At 40.6% G+C, this 21193-nt stretch overlaps 1 protein-coding gene across 1 annotated transcript in view; it reads left to right on the top strand.

The window, feature by feature from the left end:
• Positions 1 to 2679, top strand: part of LOC308081957 (aromatase-like) — a gene marked incomplete at both ends in the record, with an annotated part of 4211 nt that extends 1532 nt beyond the window's left edge. Inside the window, 5 exons of the mRNA XM_080423572.1 lie at positions 1 to 136; positions 489 to 568; positions 1359 to 1527; positions 1622 to 1875; positions 2413 to 2679. The exon at positions 1 to 136 is cut by the window's left edge and continues 41 nt beyond it. Of these exons, the coding sequence (XP_080279698.1) occupies positions 1 to 136; positions 489 to 568; positions 1359 to 1527; positions 1622 to 1875; positions 2413 to 2679 (906 nt within the window). The remainder of the gene's footprint in view (positions 137 to 488; positions 569 to 1358; positions 1528 to 1621; positions 1876 to 2412) is intronic.
• Between the last annotated feature and the right edge of the window lie 18514 nt (positions 2680 to 21193).

The following is a 21193-nucleotide window of genomic DNA, read 5'->3' as shown; positions in this document are numbered from 1 at the left end:
GTGATCTGCACCACCAAACATCTGGACCTCCTGGAGGTCGGCGTGGACGTCGGCGTGAACGTCGAAGTGGTCATACTGCTCCGCTGCATCGCGGTGGACATGTTCAACCAGCTGTACCTCAGGGTGGAGTTCAACGGTCAGTGTAGGACCAGAGTCCTATAGGTCCTGTAGGTCAGAGTGGCTTAGTGTCAGTGTCACAAGGCTTGTTGAACGGCTATTTTCCAGAGTCCAAAAAAGTAAAACTAGAAAATCCTTACTGTGTGTCTGCCCACCACCGCCCCAAATGTCAATCCTGGAGCCGCTACTGGTTCGAACCTCTCAACCTATCAACCGTTGCTGTGCTGTAACGATTGTGTCAGCCATGTTATTAGCCCAAATATTCTTGCTGAAATTACGGTAATCATGGACTTCTCATGGTTGTGGTATGTATCTATCTATGTCTATCCATCTATATATCTATATATATTTGTCCATCCATCCTACCACAGAGAAGGATCTTGTGCTGAAGATTCAGAACTACATGGACGCCTTTCAGAGTCTTCTGATCAAACCTGGCTGCTTCTTCAAGGTTGTTATTTTTAACCTTGCTCTGTTCAGCACTTTATAACTTTGTTTGGAAAGGTGCTATATAAATAAAATTCATTATCATTATCAAGGTGGGATGGTTCTACAAGAAGCAGCAGACAGCAATGTAAGAACACAACACACACACACACACACACACACACACACACACACACACACACACACACACACACACACACACACAGATTTGTTTTTAAATATATTATATTGTTTGGACTGATGCTAGGTTGTTAGTTTACCTGTGATCCTAGATTACTGAGGCACTACACTGTCTCTCTGCATTCTACTGTAAAGAGTGTCTGCTAAAGGCCCAAATTGTATATTTGACATTAAAGCCAGCATGTTCTGATTGTGTGTGTGTGCGTGTGTGTGTGTGTGTGTGGTCAGCCAACAGCTCCAGGACGCCATTGAGAGCCTGGTCGAGAAGAAAAGGCAAATTGTCTTTTCTTCTGAGGAAACTGAATTCGATGACTTCACATCCAAACTGATCAAAGCGCAGGTAGCGTGTACTTGTACATCATGTCCAGGGGGTGTACTTGTACATTATGTCCAGGGGGTGTACTTGTACATCAAGCCGCCTCACGCTACAGAAACAGGAGATAGGCTCCTGACCTATGGGCCTCATGGCTCTGGAATCGTTGGTTCCCAAGGCTACTTACAGAGACAGTACTTACATTTTGGTTTAAAACTAGAACTAATGTAGTTAAACTTTAGTAATAACCTTTGCAATGAAGCTGATTGTGATTGTGTTGTGTGTGTGTGTGTGTGTACAGGAGAGAGGTGAGCTGACTGCGGACGACGTCAGACAGTGTGTGTTAGAGATGATGATCGCTGCTCCAGACACAGTATCTACCTCTGTCTACTTCATGCTCATGTTGCTAAACGAGCACCCTGAGGTCGAACAGCAAGTCCTGGCGGAGATTGATAAGATCGAGCAGAAAGGTGACTGACATGATTACAACCTCCTATTGTTCACACACAATCACACAGAAAACAACATCCAACTATCTCATGTTGGACTTCTTGTGGTCAGCAGGTGACCAGACGGCAGCAGAAAGGGCTAACGAACAGAAACCGGAGGTTCTGGAGAATTTCATCAAGGAGGCCCTGAGGTTCAAACCTGTGATTGACTTCTCCATGCGGAGGAAGCTGGAACATGATGAAGTACTCATCGAGGGCATCAAGGTGGCCAAAGGAACCAACGTCATTTTGAACATCGGCCAGATGCTAAAGACCCGGTCCTTTTTTCCCAAACCTGACGAATTCAGCCTAGACAACTTTGACAAAAAAGTACGTCTGTCTGTTCAATGTTGTCATGCTAGACCAGTGGTTCTCAAACTTTTCAGGCCACGACCACCCACATTATCATATTTGAACTGGGGACCCCCAAAATAATCATATATGAACTGGGGACCCCCAAAATACTCATATTTGAACTGGGGACCCCCAAAAACACTAATTTGAACTGGGGACCCCCCAAAAATACTCATATTTGAACTGGGGACCTCCCAAAATAATATTTGAACTGGAGACCTCCCAAAATAATCATATTTGATCTGGGGGGCCAAAATACTCATATTTGAACTGGGGAGTGGGGACCTCCCAAAATAATCATATTTGAACTGGGGACCCCCCACCCTGACAAGCACATGGAATTGTAGTTGAGGCATTTCATTTGGTTTGATTCGGTTCCACAGATAAATATTGTGAAAATAGCAGAGCTGTTGTAGATCTGCTATTTTCACATTTATTTTGCCTCTCTCTCTCTCTCTCTCTCTCTCTCTCTCTCTCTCTCTCGTTTGATTGAATTTCATTTTATTTTTTTAGGGAAAAAAGAAGAAGGACCAACAAGATTGCTTCTGGCCGTTTAGCACTGGGACGCGCAAATGTCCCGGCGAGTTCATCGCGAAGATTATGCTGCGATCCATTTTGGTTACGCTGTTGTCCCGCTACACGATGACGCCCCCTGATGGCTGCACGCTGAACAACATCGGTCTAACGCACAACGTGACCAATCAGCCCCCACGGGGCATGACCATGACCTTTTACCCCAGGTCAAAGCCAAAGGTCAACACTCAACGCACCGAGGAGTAAAACTAATTAACCCATTAAGACCTGAGGCCGATTCTATAAAGTGCCTTCTAAATCCAGTTGTGGAAAGTAACTAAGTACTCAAATACTGTACTTAAGTACAATTGTGAGGTATTTACTTTCCAATTTTCAATACTTTGACTTCTACTCCACTACATCTTAGAGGCAAATATTGTAACTTTTTACTTTTAGTAGTTACTTTGTAGATTTTGATTCTGAATACAAAACATTAACCACTTCAGTCGTATATATTTTTCAACTATTTGAAAATAGCAGATCTACAAGTTCACAATGTGTCACGATGCGACGCATTGTGAGCTTGTAGATCTGCTGTTTTCTAATGTTTTTCTACATTTTGAAAACTTCTGAACTGGGACATTGTGCATAATGAGTACTTTTACTCAAGTACATTTTGAATACAGGACGTACTTGTAACAGAGTATTTATACACTGTAGTATTGATACTTTTACTTAAGTAAAAATATGAGTACTACTTCTTCCACCTCTGTCTAAATCAGCAGTTCTCAAACCTTTTCAAAAAATTCAAAATTATTAAACATTTTTAAAACACTTAAGGCTTTTTAAAAATGTTCCAAAATACCAGCTGTACAAGCTCGCAGTGTGTCCTGAAGTGACGCGTTGTGAGTTTGTACATTTGTTATTTTTTGAATAGCTACACTAACATTTTAAACAACACATGCTTTCCCGGTTTTAATAGGTTTTAACTTTTAAATTACATTTACTCAATGGAGTACTTTTACTTGTGTCCATTTTACTATACTTCATATGAGGGAGCTGCATTGTGCCTTTGTAGATCTAGAGAAATTATATGATAGGGTGCCCACACTTGATTTATAGTGCAATTTCAACATTGAAATAAAGCATCACTGAAAACAAAACATACATTCATAATCTTGAACAAGAATATGTATTAAAACATACATGCACAACACTGATACCTGCTGATAATATTGTGTCAACATAGTTTTAGCAACATATATTTTACATTAGCACTTTGTAACTCTGTTTTAAAAGGTGATACAAATAAAGGTTTATAGGCTACAGTGGTTTCATGTCTTCCTTCATGTACTGGTTTCTAATTGCTATTGTTTTCACAGCCTTTACCCTCCACCAAACACACACACACACACACACACACACACACACACACACACACACACACACACACACACACACACACACACACACACACACACACACACACACACACACACACACACACGTGTAGATCAGGGGTCTTCAATTTTTTCATTTTTCAGGCCAATTGGAGCTGAGAGAGATGAAGCAGGGACCCCCACTACATACTGTTTAACATTGTGTTGCAGATTAAACTTTTTCATAGATTTCATAGACTTGATAGACTTGTTTGACAGCACTATCATCGGTGAGTCATAGAGGTCTATTTGGTTTAGATAATATTGGCTATAAAAACCTCCTTTTATCGCAACAGTTCTCACATCTTGCTGCTGTGTTCACTTATTAGTGCAGCAGATTAATGACGAAATCTTTCATGTTGTGATACAATGATGACATTTTGCACAAATATTAGTTGCGATGATATGATCTATAAAACATAGTAATAGTGTTTTGGGGGTTGCAGATTCCAATAGGCATATTAGTTTTCTTGTCAGAGCAAAATGTAGTAGGTGGAGGAAAGCTTATTATAGGCTAATAGAGTGAATGTCATTGCACAACCAGGGCACAATGGTGACATAACTAAACAACCTGATCAATACCGATACTTAAAATAAAAATAAAATTAATTAAAGTAAATATAGATTGTCATTGTGTGTGTATTTTTGTGGGGGTTGTTTCTAAAGTGTAGGCTTAATTAATGTGTCCATATTTTACAGTCATAACATTGAGAGATACATTTTTAAAGAAAAGATCATGTAAATCACAGGCTCTCAAGGTGTGGTCTTAGGATCGAGGAACCGAGGTCCTTAAAGGTGTTCCAGTAGGTCCACGGCTAAATGATTGATAGTTGGGAAACAAATGTTCACTTATGTGTAACCCCCATGTCAAATTAGGGTGTACACATTATGACATAAAATAAACAAATATGAACCAGTTCATTAAAATGAATAAACTGCCAGAGGTATTTTCATATTTTTTTAGCCAGTGCCAGAGTTTTTCATTGGAAAAAAAAAGTACTCAGGAGCCGAAATACATAATTTTTAAGTTTTAAGTTAACAAGGAAGTGGATAGGAGTCTAGCCGCTCTATTCTGTGCCAGTTTTCCCAGCCGCAACGCTACCTTAACCTGATAATGGAGCTGCGCCGCCCCAATAGGTTATTCTAGCACCTGCTCTACCCGTCACCATTATGCCGACGCCGTTATTTGCGCGTGGAGGTGTGCCCGTGGGCGTGTTGTTGCTATATCCCCCACATTGCAATTCTACAGACACACATGGGTACGGCTTGGGGACGGGGGATAGTGGATTCTAGAAGCACCCGCTGGTTTATAAAATCACCCGTCAAGTGCACACAGACACTACAATGGCTTTGTGCATTGGACCATGAGCCGTGTTGCCAGCCTTGGAGAGAAATAAGCAACCGCAGTCCGCAGGTCTATGAAAACAAAAAGAAGCAACTCTAAGGCCACATGAGCACTTCAAACTACTAACTAGAGCTTTCATATCCCCTAAATATTTCAGCCCGGCTCGACTAATAATTGACAAATTAGACCCAGCCCAGCCCGTCAGTCATTTTTCTAAAGAAGCCTTATTTCTCATTAAATCTTGGTAATTCGTTAAGAACAGGAGTCATTCTACCCTAACAGTCTATATTTTATTTAAAAAACAGCTTGGAGCAAATAGGGCTATATAAATATATACACTGCCCCATAACCATTTTAAAAATGATTATGGTTATTCTATGAAATATATGTTTCATAGAATAACCGTAATCATTTTTGCAATTTGAAATCACATCAATGTTACCTTCTGGCCGCTGCCTGTGCTTTCATTTGAAGAAATAATCCAACATTTACTTTGAGGTGAAAAAGACATGAAGAAAGTTCTGAAGATCCATTATTTATGTCATGTTATGGTTTAAACTTTAAAGGGAGCTCTCTACTGCTGCGTCATGACAAGACAGTGATTGATTTGACCTAGGCTACTTTAGCGTTGCGCTGCCCTGTTGATTAATTATTTGGCATCAGCTGTGTAGGAATATATAACTATTTTAAATGGCTTTCATATACTCTTGGGGATCTGACTAATATGACAAGTTGCTTATTGTGAACACAATAGCCTACGCTACAAATTAATTAATATGTGAATTTATTTGGATGTAAAAAAACTTAGACCCGGCTCAGCCGGTGCCGACGGGCCGGGTCGGGTCCCGTTGGGTTTGGGCTAAAATCTTAAGCACTTACATTTTTTATAAGATGATCGGATCATAGTGTGATTTTCATTTTGGCTGCTGTCTCATTAAACCCATGCTGCGGGACGTGCGGGTGAATATTATATTATAGCCTATATTATATATATTAGCCTATATTATTATTATATTCCCCGCGTAAACGCTACGTTCATGACCCCCCAAAATAACCATATTTGAACTGGGGACCCCCCCCCATTTTGTTTGACTCGGTTCCACAGATAAATATTGTGAAAATAGCAGATCTACAAGCTCGCCAGGCGTTGGGTGCTCCATTGTGGTCTCGACCCACAGGTTGAGAACCACTGCATTAAAAGCTCCAAGCAAGTTACATGTCTAGTGTTGTTGACCACGTCAACCACGTTGTTGACCACGTAATGTAATGTTTTTGGTTTAGTGATAGGCTACTCCGTGGCGCGCGCGCGCCTCATTGTATGCTGTCCAAAATAACAGATCTGTAAGCTGTCGACACGACATGACGCAGCGCCGTTGATAGCTTGTATGTCTGTTATTTTGGGTAGGCGACGCACATACGCATCGCAGCAATGTGTCTGGGTTTGAGAGGCTTTGATTGATGTAAACTTAAAGTTTAGCTCTGTTCGGGATTACTGAACAAAGGTGGATGATGAAAGATAACGGGGACAATATGGATGTAAGTTAACTTTAACTGCGTCACTTCAGAGGAAACTATGGAGCAACTTCAGAGATGTTTACACACCCCTGGAATCCATTAGAACGGTGGAAATAGAACGATAACAGCCAACGTGAGTACGGTTACACATCGCCATTCCGCCACATCGCTATTTAGAAGATTGACTTCCATTCTTCTGAATGGAGGTGTTTCCCATTTGTTTTAAAGACATCGCTATTCCGACAGTGACGCATTGCTATTTATACACACCACTATTCCGAATATATAATCACAATGAATGTGAATTAATGTAGGCATACTTGGTAAACCATCTCATGCGCATTAATGAAACACTTGCATCTGATCTATTGTCAAATTAGCCCAACATCAAAGCACCTGTGTGTATTAATGCTTCATTAATCCTCCTTTATTAAATAAAATTAAAGTTTACACCTTCCTCAACCATAGGCATATGTCATTTTTGTGAACAGCACTGCTTTCTTTTTGTCGTCTCCAATTAATTATGGGCCTTTAGTTTGGAGACAATGGAGAGATTCAGTTTTAACCCAGAATGTACCCAAATCTCAAGCGCAATAGTTCAGGGTTCTCTCTAAATCCTAAGTGTATAAATCCATATGTTACTTTTGTGAATAATTATGATAGGCTACACATGAGCCAAGATTTCAGAGTCCATTATCGCGGTGTGGGATGGGGCGCGCTGTGCAAGTTGACACGCAACAAAAAGAAAAGAAAAAGCATTATATACCGTTTCTCTCCCTCTCCTGCCCTCCCGTCTCTTTCCTCCTGGTTGGAATCATCTGAGCTTAATATGTTAAATGTGTTGCTTATTTGCTGCCTCCAATGAATGAAAAATCATTGCAGAACAACACGCGCATGGGAGGGTGATCCGTTGTCATTTCATTGTAGATTTAATAAGCAGCCTATTAGCCTACTATTGACTGTACTACAATATGGCTTGGTAACATGAACATGAACTTGGATGGATCACAGCGCCACGCCTTTTTGAACTAGGAGATTACATATTTTCGAAGAAACTGTAGCATTTAAGGAACTAGGAAACATAAATTAAGCATCTGTGCGGAACTTGGAGCTCTCCAAATTGCCACATTCAGAAGGATTTTTCTCACCTAATTCACAACAACTGTCTGTGATTCTAATGTCTCTGTCACCACCAGAAGTATGATGAAATTAAACTTTCACCTTAATCTGTCCACTTACTATATTAGTCCACTTCATATGCCCATAAATGAAGTCTTCAAGAGGCGTCCATGAGATGAGATTAAGCACAGCTGTCCACCGACAGCCTGGTTTGGTTTGATATTAGACCAGACTGGACAGTGGACACTGTGTCTCAAACCAAACGAGGCTGTGCGTAAATGTGCAGTGCAATAAACAAATTGATGCTATTATTATTATTATTATTATTAATATTACCCTATTATTATTATATTATAATTTAGCGCATTGGTGTGAGTGCGCTCCCACGGACGGCCTGGGTCTGTCTGTCTGTCTGTCTGTCTGTCTGTCTATCAGTCATGAATTCATTTTCTCTCTATCAACCACCGATATCAAGCGAAAATAAAACTTCGCATTTGGAAGCTTTTCTGGCAGAGAGCTGCTTGAGTGCGTGCGCTCACCACCTGGGAGTGTCTGTCTGTCTGTCTGTCTGTCTGTCTATCTATACATCTATTTAAATATCTATCTAACTATCTATCAGCAATAAGGCCTAGCTGCCCCCCATAAACAATATGAGTCCAGTAATGACAGCCCCGAATTTAATCTCACAACGCGGTGATCAGCAACACATTGTTGTGAGCTTGTAGATCTGTAACGCTGACTGACACCTTTTGATTAATGATGCTTGCATGCATGTAGGAGGTGGGTTAATAATGAATAGAATAAAATCGGGTTCATTCATCGCGCATGAACCAGCACAGCATGCGCCCTATCCAAAATAACAGATCTGCAGGCAGTCGACACACCATGTCGCAGTGCGTTGATAGCTTGTATGTCTGTCTTTTTGGGTAGGCGTCGCACGTTACGCGCCGTACTAATAGACAGACAGATAGACGGACGGACGGACGGATGGACGTGTGTGTGTGTGTGTGTGTGTGTGTGTGTGTGTGTGTGTGTGTGTGTGTGTGTGTGTGTGTGTGTGATGCGACGCGTTGTAAGCTTGTATATCTGCTATTTTCACATAGCCTATAGGTATAAAATAGGGCTAAAGTGGTTAATGTATGTTTCATAATATCATAATATATATCTGACAAGTAACTAAAGTTTTCAAATAATTGTAGAGTCCACAACTTTGTGTAGTCTGTCTGTCTGTCTGTCTGTCTGTCTGTCTGTCTGTCTGTCTGTCTGTCTGTCTGTCTGTCTGTATGTCTGTCTGTCTGTCTGTCTGTCTGTCTGTCTGTCTTTCGAGTACATGTATCCTGACATATTGACCAAGCCCAAGTGCTTTGATTCTTTTTTTTGTTTGTTTCACTGTAGGATATTTTTCTGTTTCATAGGTAGGCCTACTTTTATTTCTACGCCACTACATCTGAGGAAAATATTGTACTATTGTACATTGTGAGCATTGTGAGCTTGTAGCTCTTTTTATTTTATTTTTCTCAAAATATTGTATATAGAAGAACCTGTTGTTGTTGTTTTTTTGTGTGGAACAGGAACAGTAAAGTCCTCTATTGATACTGGACATTATTGTAACAGAGTATTTCTTCATTCATTCATTGAATATTTTCTAAAGCAAAACTTTTCCCCCACTCTGCAAATCGTTCTGAAGCTGAAGGTATAGGGTTCATTTGGATATGTGGGCACCTTTTGAATGGGTTGAACCCACTAATGTTGGGAGTCCTTTTGTACTGAAGAGATGAGCGGAATATTGTGTATGTAGCGCCCCAAAGATGCGCACAGACCCTGTAGGTTTAGCTGCTTCTACGATGACGTAGAGCGTGGCTGGCACACGGCAGGAAAAGTGCCTTTTTATTAAAGCTCCTCTTCTGCACGCCTCTTGCTCTTGTTCCTCGGTGGACAGCGAATCCCCGCATATTGTTACCATTATCATATTGTGAGATATCCAATTCAAATGTATCTATTAGGAAGACGCATTTTCTTTGAGGATTTGCATTGTGCTACCAATGGCACATTCTCATGCACGTTAATCGTTTATTTCTTGCTGCGCTGTTGTAATAACTGCAGTAGGGGAGAGTGGGGTAATGTGAGACACAGGGTAAAGTGAGACACCCCCCTTATCACCTGACCACAACACCTGTGTGGTCATATGACCATTAGATTTTGAAGCCCCTCCCATTTCCCACTTACCATGGAGGAGAGGACCTCATTGTGTTGTGGTAAGCATGTTTTTTCACAAAAATATGTTTTTTGCATGTAAAAGTAATTTTTGGGGCTGTCAACATAATCAGCTGTTGTGTCAAAAAAAAATTGATTCAGGTAGAAAAACTTATGTCATGCATGTTGATGAACTACAAACCTATACATCCATGTGATTAATGCTAATTGTAGATTAGCCAGAATTGCTAAAAGTGGTCCTTTTCACCAAAATGTGGCTGTGGGGTAAAGTGAGACAAATGGCTTGGGGTAAAGTCGGACACTGTCTCACTTTACCCTAAGTGTCTAAGTTTAGTACTTAAACATATTTTAATCTAATATTGCATTGCATATGTTTTACTTGTTATGCCAAGAACATAGGGGAGAGTGGGGTAATGTGAGACACTTTTTACATTGAGTGGGGTGATGTGAGACACTTTTTACATTTTCTCCCCTCTAGGTTAGCCCTAGAATGTCTGTGATCTTACATACATTTCAGCTAGGGGGGGGCGACTTGAGTGACGGACCGAATGTACCCAAACGGTCCATCACTCAAGTCGCCCCCCCTAGCTCCCTACAGAAAGTCGGCGTGTGCAACTCGTAAAAAAGTGGAGATATTTGACTAAACACACGTTTTCTGGCAGAACTTTCAAATGGATATGAAACTAGAGGACAAAATATGACTCCAACTCTTAGGAATTAATTATTGGGTGAGTACAGACGGAGTTTAGAGCACTTTTATGGCCGCGCAGATCGCCACTACACAGTGGGGCTCCGAGAGCGATCTATGACTGTGTATTTGGAATACTTGAAATGTATGTAAGATCACAGACATTCTAGGGCTACCCTCTAGGTGAGCTAAAATGATATATCAGTAAAATTTACACATTTCCCATACATTTGAGATGTTTCCTAACAATGGAAATTATCAGAATGTATTCAAGCCAAAGGCAGTGAAAATATGATTGTTTTAAAAAAAGTGGTCTGGTGTCTCACTTTACCCCATAGATTTTTCTGGTTTGTCTCGGTTTACCCCAGACCTGGGGTAAAGTGAGACACCAGAAAACTTTTTTTAAAACAATCATATTTTCACTGCCTTTTGTCTTGAATACATTCTGATAATTTCCATTGTTAGGAAACATCCCAAATTTATGGGAAATGTGTACATTTTACTGATATATCATTTTAGCTCACCTAGAGGGGAGAAAATGTAAAAAGTGTCTCACATTACCCCACTCTCCCCTATATAGGGGTGAAGTGGTTAATGCATGTTTTGTAATAATAATCCAAATCTACAACGTAACTAGTAACTAAAGTTTTCAAATAATTGTAGTGGAGTAAAAAGTATAATATTTGCCTCTGAGATGTAGTGGAGTAGAAGTAAAAGTACTGAAAGCTGGAAATACTCAAGGATAATAATCAAGGATTTTAAATAGTACAGTACTTAGTTACTTTCCACCACTGCTGATAGTACAGAGTTCCAACTTACTGCATTTCACCATCAGTTTTTTACAGGGGCCAGTTCCAAATTGCAGCCACCTTTAGCTTTTTATTATAATAAAACACATATTTATTCACCAGATTATAAGTAACAGCTCATGATATGACACCATGGACAGTAACTAGAACATTTACTACAGTACTTAAGTACATTTTACTCTCTCTCTCTCTCTCTCTCTCTCTCTCTCTCTCTGTTGTATTATGACTTCACTACATTTTTAAGAATCGACCCCCGGCACTAAAAAAATTACATTATAAATTAACGGCATGAGCCCTATTTAAAAAATAGTGAAAATAGCCGTAACGCTTTGTGACCTTATAGATCTGCAGCTTTCACTATTTTCAGTACAGCAATGCATTGATATTAAAAATAAAATGTACTTTATGATGTGTACTTTTGACTTAACTATTGTTTGAAAAGAGACTTGCAGAGATGGTGGCTGCAGAGAGTTCTCAGGGACGTGGTTAGGTTGAAGGTTTCACATCTGTTCTTTCTCATCATGATCTACAGCCTTCTCTGTGACCTCTTCCTCACCTCTCGTGCTATTGTCTACACCCTACCAGACAGAGCTATCAGCTGCAGTTTCATATGTACCACAATCATCAACTTCACTGTTTCAAAACAAGATGGTGGTGTTTGTTCCCACAGTGCAAGATAAGCCAATGCAGAAATAGTTGTCACTGACTATGTTTTTGTTTCGATGGTGGTGCAGAGAGGCAGGTGTTATTTGCAAGGCATAGGGATGTGGTTAGGTCACATGTGTCATTTCTCAGTGCTAAACGTGATCTAAAGCCTTCTTTGTGACCACATCTCCTCTCGTGATGTGAAAGGGTCTTTCCAAGTTCCCTTTCTAGTTTTACGACATGCATTGCTGAGAGGTCAGACACTGGTCACTGAGTACAGTAGCAATTCCGCTAAATGAGAAAAGGGCTATGGATTGCAAACGAAGAGTAGAGCTGCTCAACGTAAACTTAAAAAAAGATGTAAACAAGTAGAGCCTTGTTGTTGCATGGAGTGCAGCACGAGTAGATCGTTTAGCCAAGTTTGTTTGAGTACACCTATTCCGAGACTGTGCCACAATGTTATGGACTGTTGAATGTTGACCAATTGAAGCCATTCTCACCTGTTTGTTCGTCCCTGAAATTATAAGCAGTTCATTTAAGTTAGGTGTATATTCCCTTTTGGTTTATTGATTATGGAATATAGAATGAGTTTGTTTATCCTTCTCAAATGATCTATTATATATTTCAGGGGAGAGTGGGGTAATGTGAGACACTTTTTACATTGAGTGGGGTGATGTGAGACACTTTTTACATTTTCTCCCCTCTAGGTGAGCTAAAATGATATATCAGTAAAATTTACACATTTCCCATACATTTGAGATGTTTCCTAACAATGGAAATTATCAGAATGTATTCAAGCCAAAGGCAGTGAAAATATGATTGTTTTTAAAAAAGTGGTCTGGTGTCTCACTTTACCCCATAGATTTTTCTGGTTTGTCTCGGTTTACCCCAGACCTGGGGTAAAGTGAGACACCAGAAAACTTTTTTTAAAACAATCATATTTTCACTGCCTTTTGTCTTGAATACATTCTGATAATTTCCATTGTTAGGAAACATCCCAAATTTATGGGAAATGTGTACATTTTACTGATATATCATTTTAGCTCACCTAGAGGGGAGAAAATGTAAAAAGTGTCTCACATTACCCCACTCTCCCCTATTTACGCACAGCCTCGTTTGGTTTGATATTAGTCCAGACTGGACAGCTGTGCGATCTTATGGACGCAAATGACACAAGGAATTAACCGTATCCCTTCTGCAGATTGTAGGACAATTATAATCACAGACATTTGTTGAGAATTAGAGAGAGGGAGCCTTTGGATTTTGTGCCGCGCTGCCCTGCAGCCCCAGCAAAAAAAAAAAAAAAAGGAGGTCTCCAGTTCAAATACTATCATTTTTGGGGGGTCAGGGCCTGAAAAGGTTGAAAACCACTGGTTAACCGTGGTGAAGTGTTGGATATTGTCTCCATAGACTACAGGCTGCGCTCACAGAGATCCCGACCGTTACGCAAGAGAAGGAAAGGACATAATAATAATAATAATAATAATAATAATAATAATAATAATAATAATAATAGTCATAAGGGTAATAATAATAATAATAATAATAATAATAATAATAATAATAATAATAATAATAATAGTCATAAGGGTAATAATAATAATAATAATAATATATATTAAGGGTAATAATAATAATAATAATAATAATAATAATAATAATAATAATTGTCATAAGGGTAATAATAATAATAATATATATTAATAATAAAATAGCATGACATAATAATAACAATAACAATGATAATGATGATAATAATAATAATACTAATAATAATAAGGGTAATAATAATAATAATAATACTAATAATAATAATAATTGTAACAAAGTAGCATGATGGGGGGGTCCGTGTTTCTAAGTGTGGGGGGGTCCGTGTTTCTAAGTGGGGATGTTTCTAAGTGGGGGTGGGTCCGTGTTTCGAAGTGTGGGGGGGTCCGTGTTTCTAAGTGGGGATGTTTCTAAGTGGGTGTGGGTCCGTGTTTCTAAGTGGGGATGTTTCTAAGTGGGGGTGGGTCCGTGTTTCTAAGTGGGGATGTTTCTAAGTGGGGGTGTTTCTAAGTGGCGGTGTTTCTAAGTGGGGGTGTTTCTAAGTGGGGACCTGTCCCCCGTGAGTACATAGGCTATAGACCTTTCCTAAAACTGTCCAATTTATTATACCCATGTGCTACTGTTTGTCTGTGTACCACGTAGGAGCGTTGTCGCAACATGATGTAATTAATTATTTGGGAGCAGCCAGTGTGTACCAATAGTATACATATTTTAAATGGCTTTCATATACTATTCCGGATCTGACTAATATGACAAGCTTATTGTGAACACAATAGGCTACAAATTAATATAAAAATGTATTTGGATAAAATAAAAAAAAAGAAGGAAAACAAGCCCAATATGGCTTATAATAATCAGACCAGGCAACAGTGCAGACAGGTAGATAGGCTAGAGCATATATTGGATCGGGATGACGGCTAGCGCAGTCTTCTCTTAAAGGCAATGGCTTCTGGCACGGTGATTGGTTTTATCATTGTAACGCCCAAACCACACCTATGCATAATGTAACGGGTAGCTCAGGTGTTTGGCGGGTGAGGGGGGTGCCATAGAATACCGAATTTTGCGGGGAAACGCCTCTTGCCTAGTCCGAAATCCCTAATTAGTGGTTTGTTCAAATTCCCCCGTGAATAGGGCCCTAGATCTTCAACAAATCATATCTCCTTGGTCTTTGGGTCAGATTGGGAAAAAAAAACATTAAAAAAAAAAAAACGTGATTGGCAGTGAATCAGTTAAAATACATGAGCAATTCATTAAATGTATAAATGATAAATAAGGATTGAAATGAAAATGGTTTGATAAAGTTTAGAGTCAACAGTAAAACTGTGCCTGTACAAAAAAAGAACACATCCCTTTAAGGCAGACAGGTTACTTCCCCTTTAAGGGCACACTGTGTGTCATACTGGAGCTGAGAATGGAAGGAGAGAGAAGCAGCCACAGAACGTCTGAAAGTGACTTAAACTGATAAAAACGTTTGATACAGCCATAAAGAGTGTCTTAACACCGTTGTGAGGAGTTTGATCAGACTTAAGAGCAGCACCTGCCTGGTTTGTGCTGGTGTTTGTACAGACCAAGTGTTTTGGTGAGTTAAAAACAAATTCATTTGTCACTGCTGAATGTTTGTACTTGCACCTTTTTAAATGGAAACGTTTTGGGTATTTTGTAAGAGTAACTGTGTATTGTGTACATTTGATGGTAAAATGTAAAGATTTATTCATGTAAAAACGAATTGTTTGGTCAAAGCAGATTAGCTGGGCAGCCAGCTGACAGCAATCAGTCATCAATTTGGGTCTAGTTGTCCACTGCAGCTAGTGTTAATTGGGCCACGAATGCTATCAATGCACTGAATGGGAGATTATCACGTTCAATCAGACCTTTGATTGGTCTAAGTAGGTGAGCTACCGCCTACCAACGGGACTCAGTAGGTGATTTGTAGTTATTCTGTGGGTTGATGATGGCTTGTCTACGCAGTATTTGGCTTGTCTACCGTATTTGTTTTCAATTGCAGTACTGCAATTGAAAACAAATACGGTAGGTCGTTATCGTCTGATTGATTCCCTTTATCAGACAAGTCACGTGACTATTGCCTTTTTTTTGCAGCGAAAAATAAAACTATATTTTACAAAGGTTCCTGCATTGTATTTTGTTCTGATTACTTTCCTAGTGAGAATGTATTTTATGCCTTCAGTCCTCTTTCTGTAAATGTATAATGATGTTTTGATCGTTAGGGTTACGTTACTCATTTTATTATTATTAGCACGAGCAGGTTGCTGTTAGCAACGCTCCCATGTTCCGCGGACCTATGATCCCATTGTTCAGCAGGATGTCTTTAGAAAATCAGCAATCAGGTCCCAAATGGCATCGCAACACAATTAATTCAACATAATGTGTATATAACATGAAGACAGTTATATCTCATTTATATATATACATACTGTAAGTTTGACGCACGCTTTACCGTTTTAGTTCCCATAGTAACGAGCGGACGATTCTAATTGGTCAACAGCTTTCTGCACTAGCCATGGGTCTAGGTCCTATTTACTAAACCCGCCTACTGCGTCCGTCCCTTTACACGCACACATACGTTGGTATACACAGACTGTTTCCGTTTCCGTTCTAGACAGGATCTTCTAGAACAGATGTAATTAAAATATGATCAAATGGGATCTGGTTCCATTTCAAAGTCAGTTATGGGGGGTCCGTGGTTTTGCTACTTTAACTGTATTTTATTCTTCAGCTATTAAAAATGCAAATGTACAATCTTGTGTGTACAGCAGTCTTTTTATGATTATTATCATCATCATCAAAGAACCAGAATCATTTCACATTACTGGTTTACAGCTGCAAACAAGTGGTGATATTCAGCTCTGGCAGTATGCTATACTGTATTTAATATATTAATATATTTATGCAAATATATTTTTTTTATAAATGTGAAGTCAGTGTAGAGAAACACAGGACTAAACTGCAGTCATTAGAGCCCATGTGCCATAACGATTTAGTTATCGAATCTCAGAGTTGTAAAGGATGCCAATATCACAGCTAATCTTAATGCCTTGTTAGCACTCCTAAGGATATTCATTTGATGATGAAAAATGTAATGTGAAATGAATCACAGTGATCTTTTTGAACAGAATACATCTGACTTAAAGGTAGTGACAGGATCGGTTTACAGCATTTAGATGCAGCTATAAAGATATATATAATGTGTATATAAGTTCTTTCTTTGATTGTATTCATTTAATTGAATATCCTACAATGTATTAATCCAATGTGTAATATGTTTGACAGTCCTTATCAGTTAGTAAGTTTCCACTCCTCTGTACTCCTCTGTCCCCTCCCCTTTTCTAATAAAGTGCTTGGACGGAGGGGAGTGCGCCATTGTGATTTTGGACCTTGTGAAGTGATTTACTTGGTGATCACAATCCTCGTCGAGTAAAAGAGATCTCATGTGTCACGTGTAAAATTCTTAATACTGTGTGTGATTAACAGCAAGGGGGTTTAAGATTACGATCAAGAACCTAACATTTCACTGGTCCTTTCGAGTCGGATCTCTACGTCGTTTTTGGGAGAGGAGGGAAGGACAACACCGCCAGTCTGTCGACAGCCACAGTTCCATTAGACGGCCCTGTGAAAGCCCTGGGTTCACGAACCAGGCCGGTGTTTCAAAGCAAGTCCGGAATCTTCTCTTCAACGAACGACTGCCGAGATCTGAACGTGATCACACACCTATAAGAACACGTAAGTGGTCCTTGTGTGGACATATTGTTGTTATTACTAAGGTGTAATATTGACAAGTGTGTGTGAAATTGTGGATATTTCTTTAAGGTGTTAAAGTTACATTCGCTGGAGTTTGTGTTGTAGTGGCGAGTGGCATATTATAATCTGAAATTGTATACTGAGAAGAGAGTTGAGTGTGTGTTTGTCACGGTGGTTGAAAGCCAGTGGGTCTGACAGCCCCCTCCGGGGAAATCTAGTCGTGTAAACTGATTTGTCTATATTTATTCTATATATCTAGTATAACCCCGATAACAATCTAGGGTGTACGGTGTATGGTTTGGATGTGATAAGTGAGTGATAAGTGCGTGATTCCCTGGGGCACGTCTACACGTGGTGGACGTGGTGAATTTGGGTGTGATACAAGTTGAGCAGTATACAGCAGTGCATAAAAATAACACTCGAAATACATTTAATTACGATAGGAACAAGATATTTACAGTGATTAAAATCATTTCTACACATTGAACGGAACATTATAATAACCACATAGTTCAGTTTTCACCCACATAATAGTAATTGACCGCTAATATGGGGAACTCACAAAAGAAAGAGAAGCCAATAGTTAAGGATCGGAAGTATATGGCTATTTATGCTCCAGGGAGCACTCGGTTCCTGGACAACTGGGCGAAGCATCGTCATTTTGAGGGCAAGCTAAGCCCAGAGGCATGTGCACTGTTAGTGGAGCAGATTAAGACAGATTTGGCCACTACTAAGAGAGAGAAAGTAAAGGAAAGGTTGCGGCAAGAATTAAGAGAAGCTATGATATGGGACAGCCAAGCAAAGGCTAGGCGTGCAGGGATGAGTAAGACAGGTGAAAATAGTGGAACCACAGTGGCTGCGCTAACTACAGAAGAAGATGATTTGGGTTACATTGGTGGAGTACAGAACAGACGGAGAAAAGAGCGAGAGGAAGGTGAGAGAGCGCAGGCAGAGAGAGATCGTGCGCAAAGAGAAAGAGAAGAACTTAGGGCGGTGCGTGCATTAGAGCGAAAGCTTGAAGAGGAAGAAAGAGACAGACAGGACAAAGCTCTAGGAGAAGCTAGAATATTAAAAATGAGGGAGTTTCAAGAAAGAAAGGCCAGGCAGGAGAAATTAGAAGCAGATGTTAGGCTGTTAAAAATGAAAGAACAGGCCCCCTATCTCGCTGATTTAGCTACTGCTGACACCCAAGATTATCAACAACAGGTTGAGACCAAGCCACCGCCAGCCTCTCCGCCAGTGCTTAGATCTAAAGGGAAGAAAGGAGAAGAGACTCAGGGCTCCAATTTCTGTGGCGTCAGTGTGAGCGCTCCCCCGCCGTACCCGTACGTACCACCACAGTTGTATCCAAACCCCTATGCAGTAGAGAAACAAGGGTTTAATTTAGCAGCCCAAGTAGAGACACATCAGTTTCCACTGGTAGAAATGCCCAACATAGTTTGGGACCCCACCTTGATAGCAGGACAAAGGCCCCCCGGAGCACCAGCTGCCCCTATAATAGCCGCTAATGATCCAAGACTGGAGCGTATGGTGTTAGCTTATCGCGCTTGGACGCCTCAGCAGCTCAGTGATGCCTGTAACGGTTTGCATAACCCTAAGGATGATGTTGAAAGACATATTGAAGAGTTTAAACAGCTAATTAAGGGTTGGCATTTGAATGGATTGGAGGTTTTGAGCTGTTTACGGGTAATTTACGGCCATAAATTGGCACGTATACAGGGAGTGTATACTGGGATGGAAGGAGAATTGCCGTTCGCTGGTTATATGGACGCTGTTACTAGCGCTGCATTTGAGGTTGCATTGACAGGGGTGTGGGCGAACATACGCGAGGTTTTCCGTTTAGTCTCAGACTATACACAAATCACTGACACCAGACAGAAGCCAGGAGAGGATGTGATAGATTTCAGAAGTAGAATGGAAACCGTTTTTCGACGGTGCAGTGGCATTCCTCATGAAATAGCAGAGAACTCAGCATACCAACAGCATTTGAAGTCAGCCATCTTAAATGGCACACTTGTGCACCTGCGAGATTTTGTTAACAAGAACAATGTCACTCAGCGTAGCTGCACTGTGAGTCACATGATGGATCATTTAACAACAGCCCAAACTTACCATCAGAAAAAGAAAGAAAGGGAAGACAGTGCCCCTAAACAGGTGTTTATGGTTGATGTTGCCTACCTAGATAAGTCAAAGGGCAGGAAGGTAGGAGCAAAAAGGGCCCCCAACACATGTTTTAGGTGTGGTCGTTTAGGCCATTTTGTGGCTGATTGTAGATCTAGCACGACAGTAGAGGGCTGGGATGATGACAAGCGTAAAAAGGGAAAGCCACGTAGACCTAGGCGCCAGGAGGAAGAGGAAGATAGTGATCGCACTGAATGACTAGGCGTGGACCGTGAGGAAGAGTACCATGACCGTATGAACTTTGTAAATGCCGATCCTCCATTAGAACCTATATTTGATATAGCTCTAGTAACAGAGGCGTTAGCTGCAATGTCCAACAATGAAATTAAGCCTATGCGTACTCTTATGGTCAATGGTGTGCTGATTGAGTTCCTATGTGATACTGGTGCCGATACCTCAGTGATGAAAACAGAAATCCCTGGCATGTGGCCCAAGTCTAAGAGTATTTTTGTAAAGTCTGCTAATGGCCAAATGAATGAGAGGCCAGTGTCCAAACCGTTAAAAGTTGTAGATGGTTCTAAGACAGTGTTCCTAACCTTTGTTTACGCCCCAGATTGCCCTGTGCACCTGTTAGGACGTGATGGCATGATTAAACTAGGCCTGAGTATAGTCCCCACGAGTAAGGGTATGCGTGCCATCACAGCAGAGGAGACAATACAGGAGCAAGTTTATGTGCAGCAGTCCCTAGATCAGCCATGTTATTTTTGGACATTAGATATGCCAAATCCAGATCTCACAGGGACGGGCCCCTTTTTTGTTATCTCAGATAACCAAACGTGATAAGCAAGAGGTCATGCAATTAGGGGCACTACATGTTACATTAAGATACAAGAGACGTCCAGGCCCAGATCCTGAGTATGATAAGCTGGTCACACATCTACAGAAGCCACAGAGAGTTTCTTTTAACCATATTTATGAGGATAGTAATGGCAATGCAGCAGTCTCAGTCTCCCTTACACAAGAAGCAGATATGGTAATGGGGTTAGGAAAGACACCTCACATGTCATTAGCAAGAGGTGTAGGGGAAACCTGGCGTGAATTAAAACAGTTAGTTCGCAGTGGAGTCGCCAGGAGTGATTGGGTACGACAGACAGATGGGTGGGAGACTAGTGGGCACATGAGAAGGAAAGGCTTAGGTTTCACTCTAAGCATGACCCCAGCTGTCCACTTAGATGTACCCCTTCGCTCATGACAAATCATGTTCTCACAGGAGGACGCACAGGCACTAGCTACTGTGCCAGCCTCTTTATGGTCCTCAGGTAAAACGGACGTTGGCAGAATGACCACAGCTCGCCCCATACAAGTCACCCCTTGTAATGAACATCGTCCTAATGTCAGACAGTACCCCTTAAAACAGGATGCTTTGGATGGCATACGCCCAGTAATCAGGGATATGCTCGAGGCTGGTATCATAAGAAAAGATCCAGATGCTATGTGTAATACGCCCATTTTTCCTGTCAAGAAAGCAGATGGGAAATCATGGCGTTTAGTTCAAGATCTCCGCCAGGTCAACAGTTCTGTG

Source organism: Gymnoscopelus braueri (genome assembly GCF_963280865.1).
Source record: "Gymnoscopelus braueri genome assembly, chromosome: 3".
NCBI classification, from domain to species: domain Eukaryota; kingdom Metazoa; phylum Chordata; class Actinopteri; order Myctophiformes; family Myctophidae; genus Gymnoscopelus; species Gymnoscopelus braueri.
Note: the sequence above shows the minus strand (reverse complement) of the source record. Positions and strands in the feature narration are given on the sequence as shown.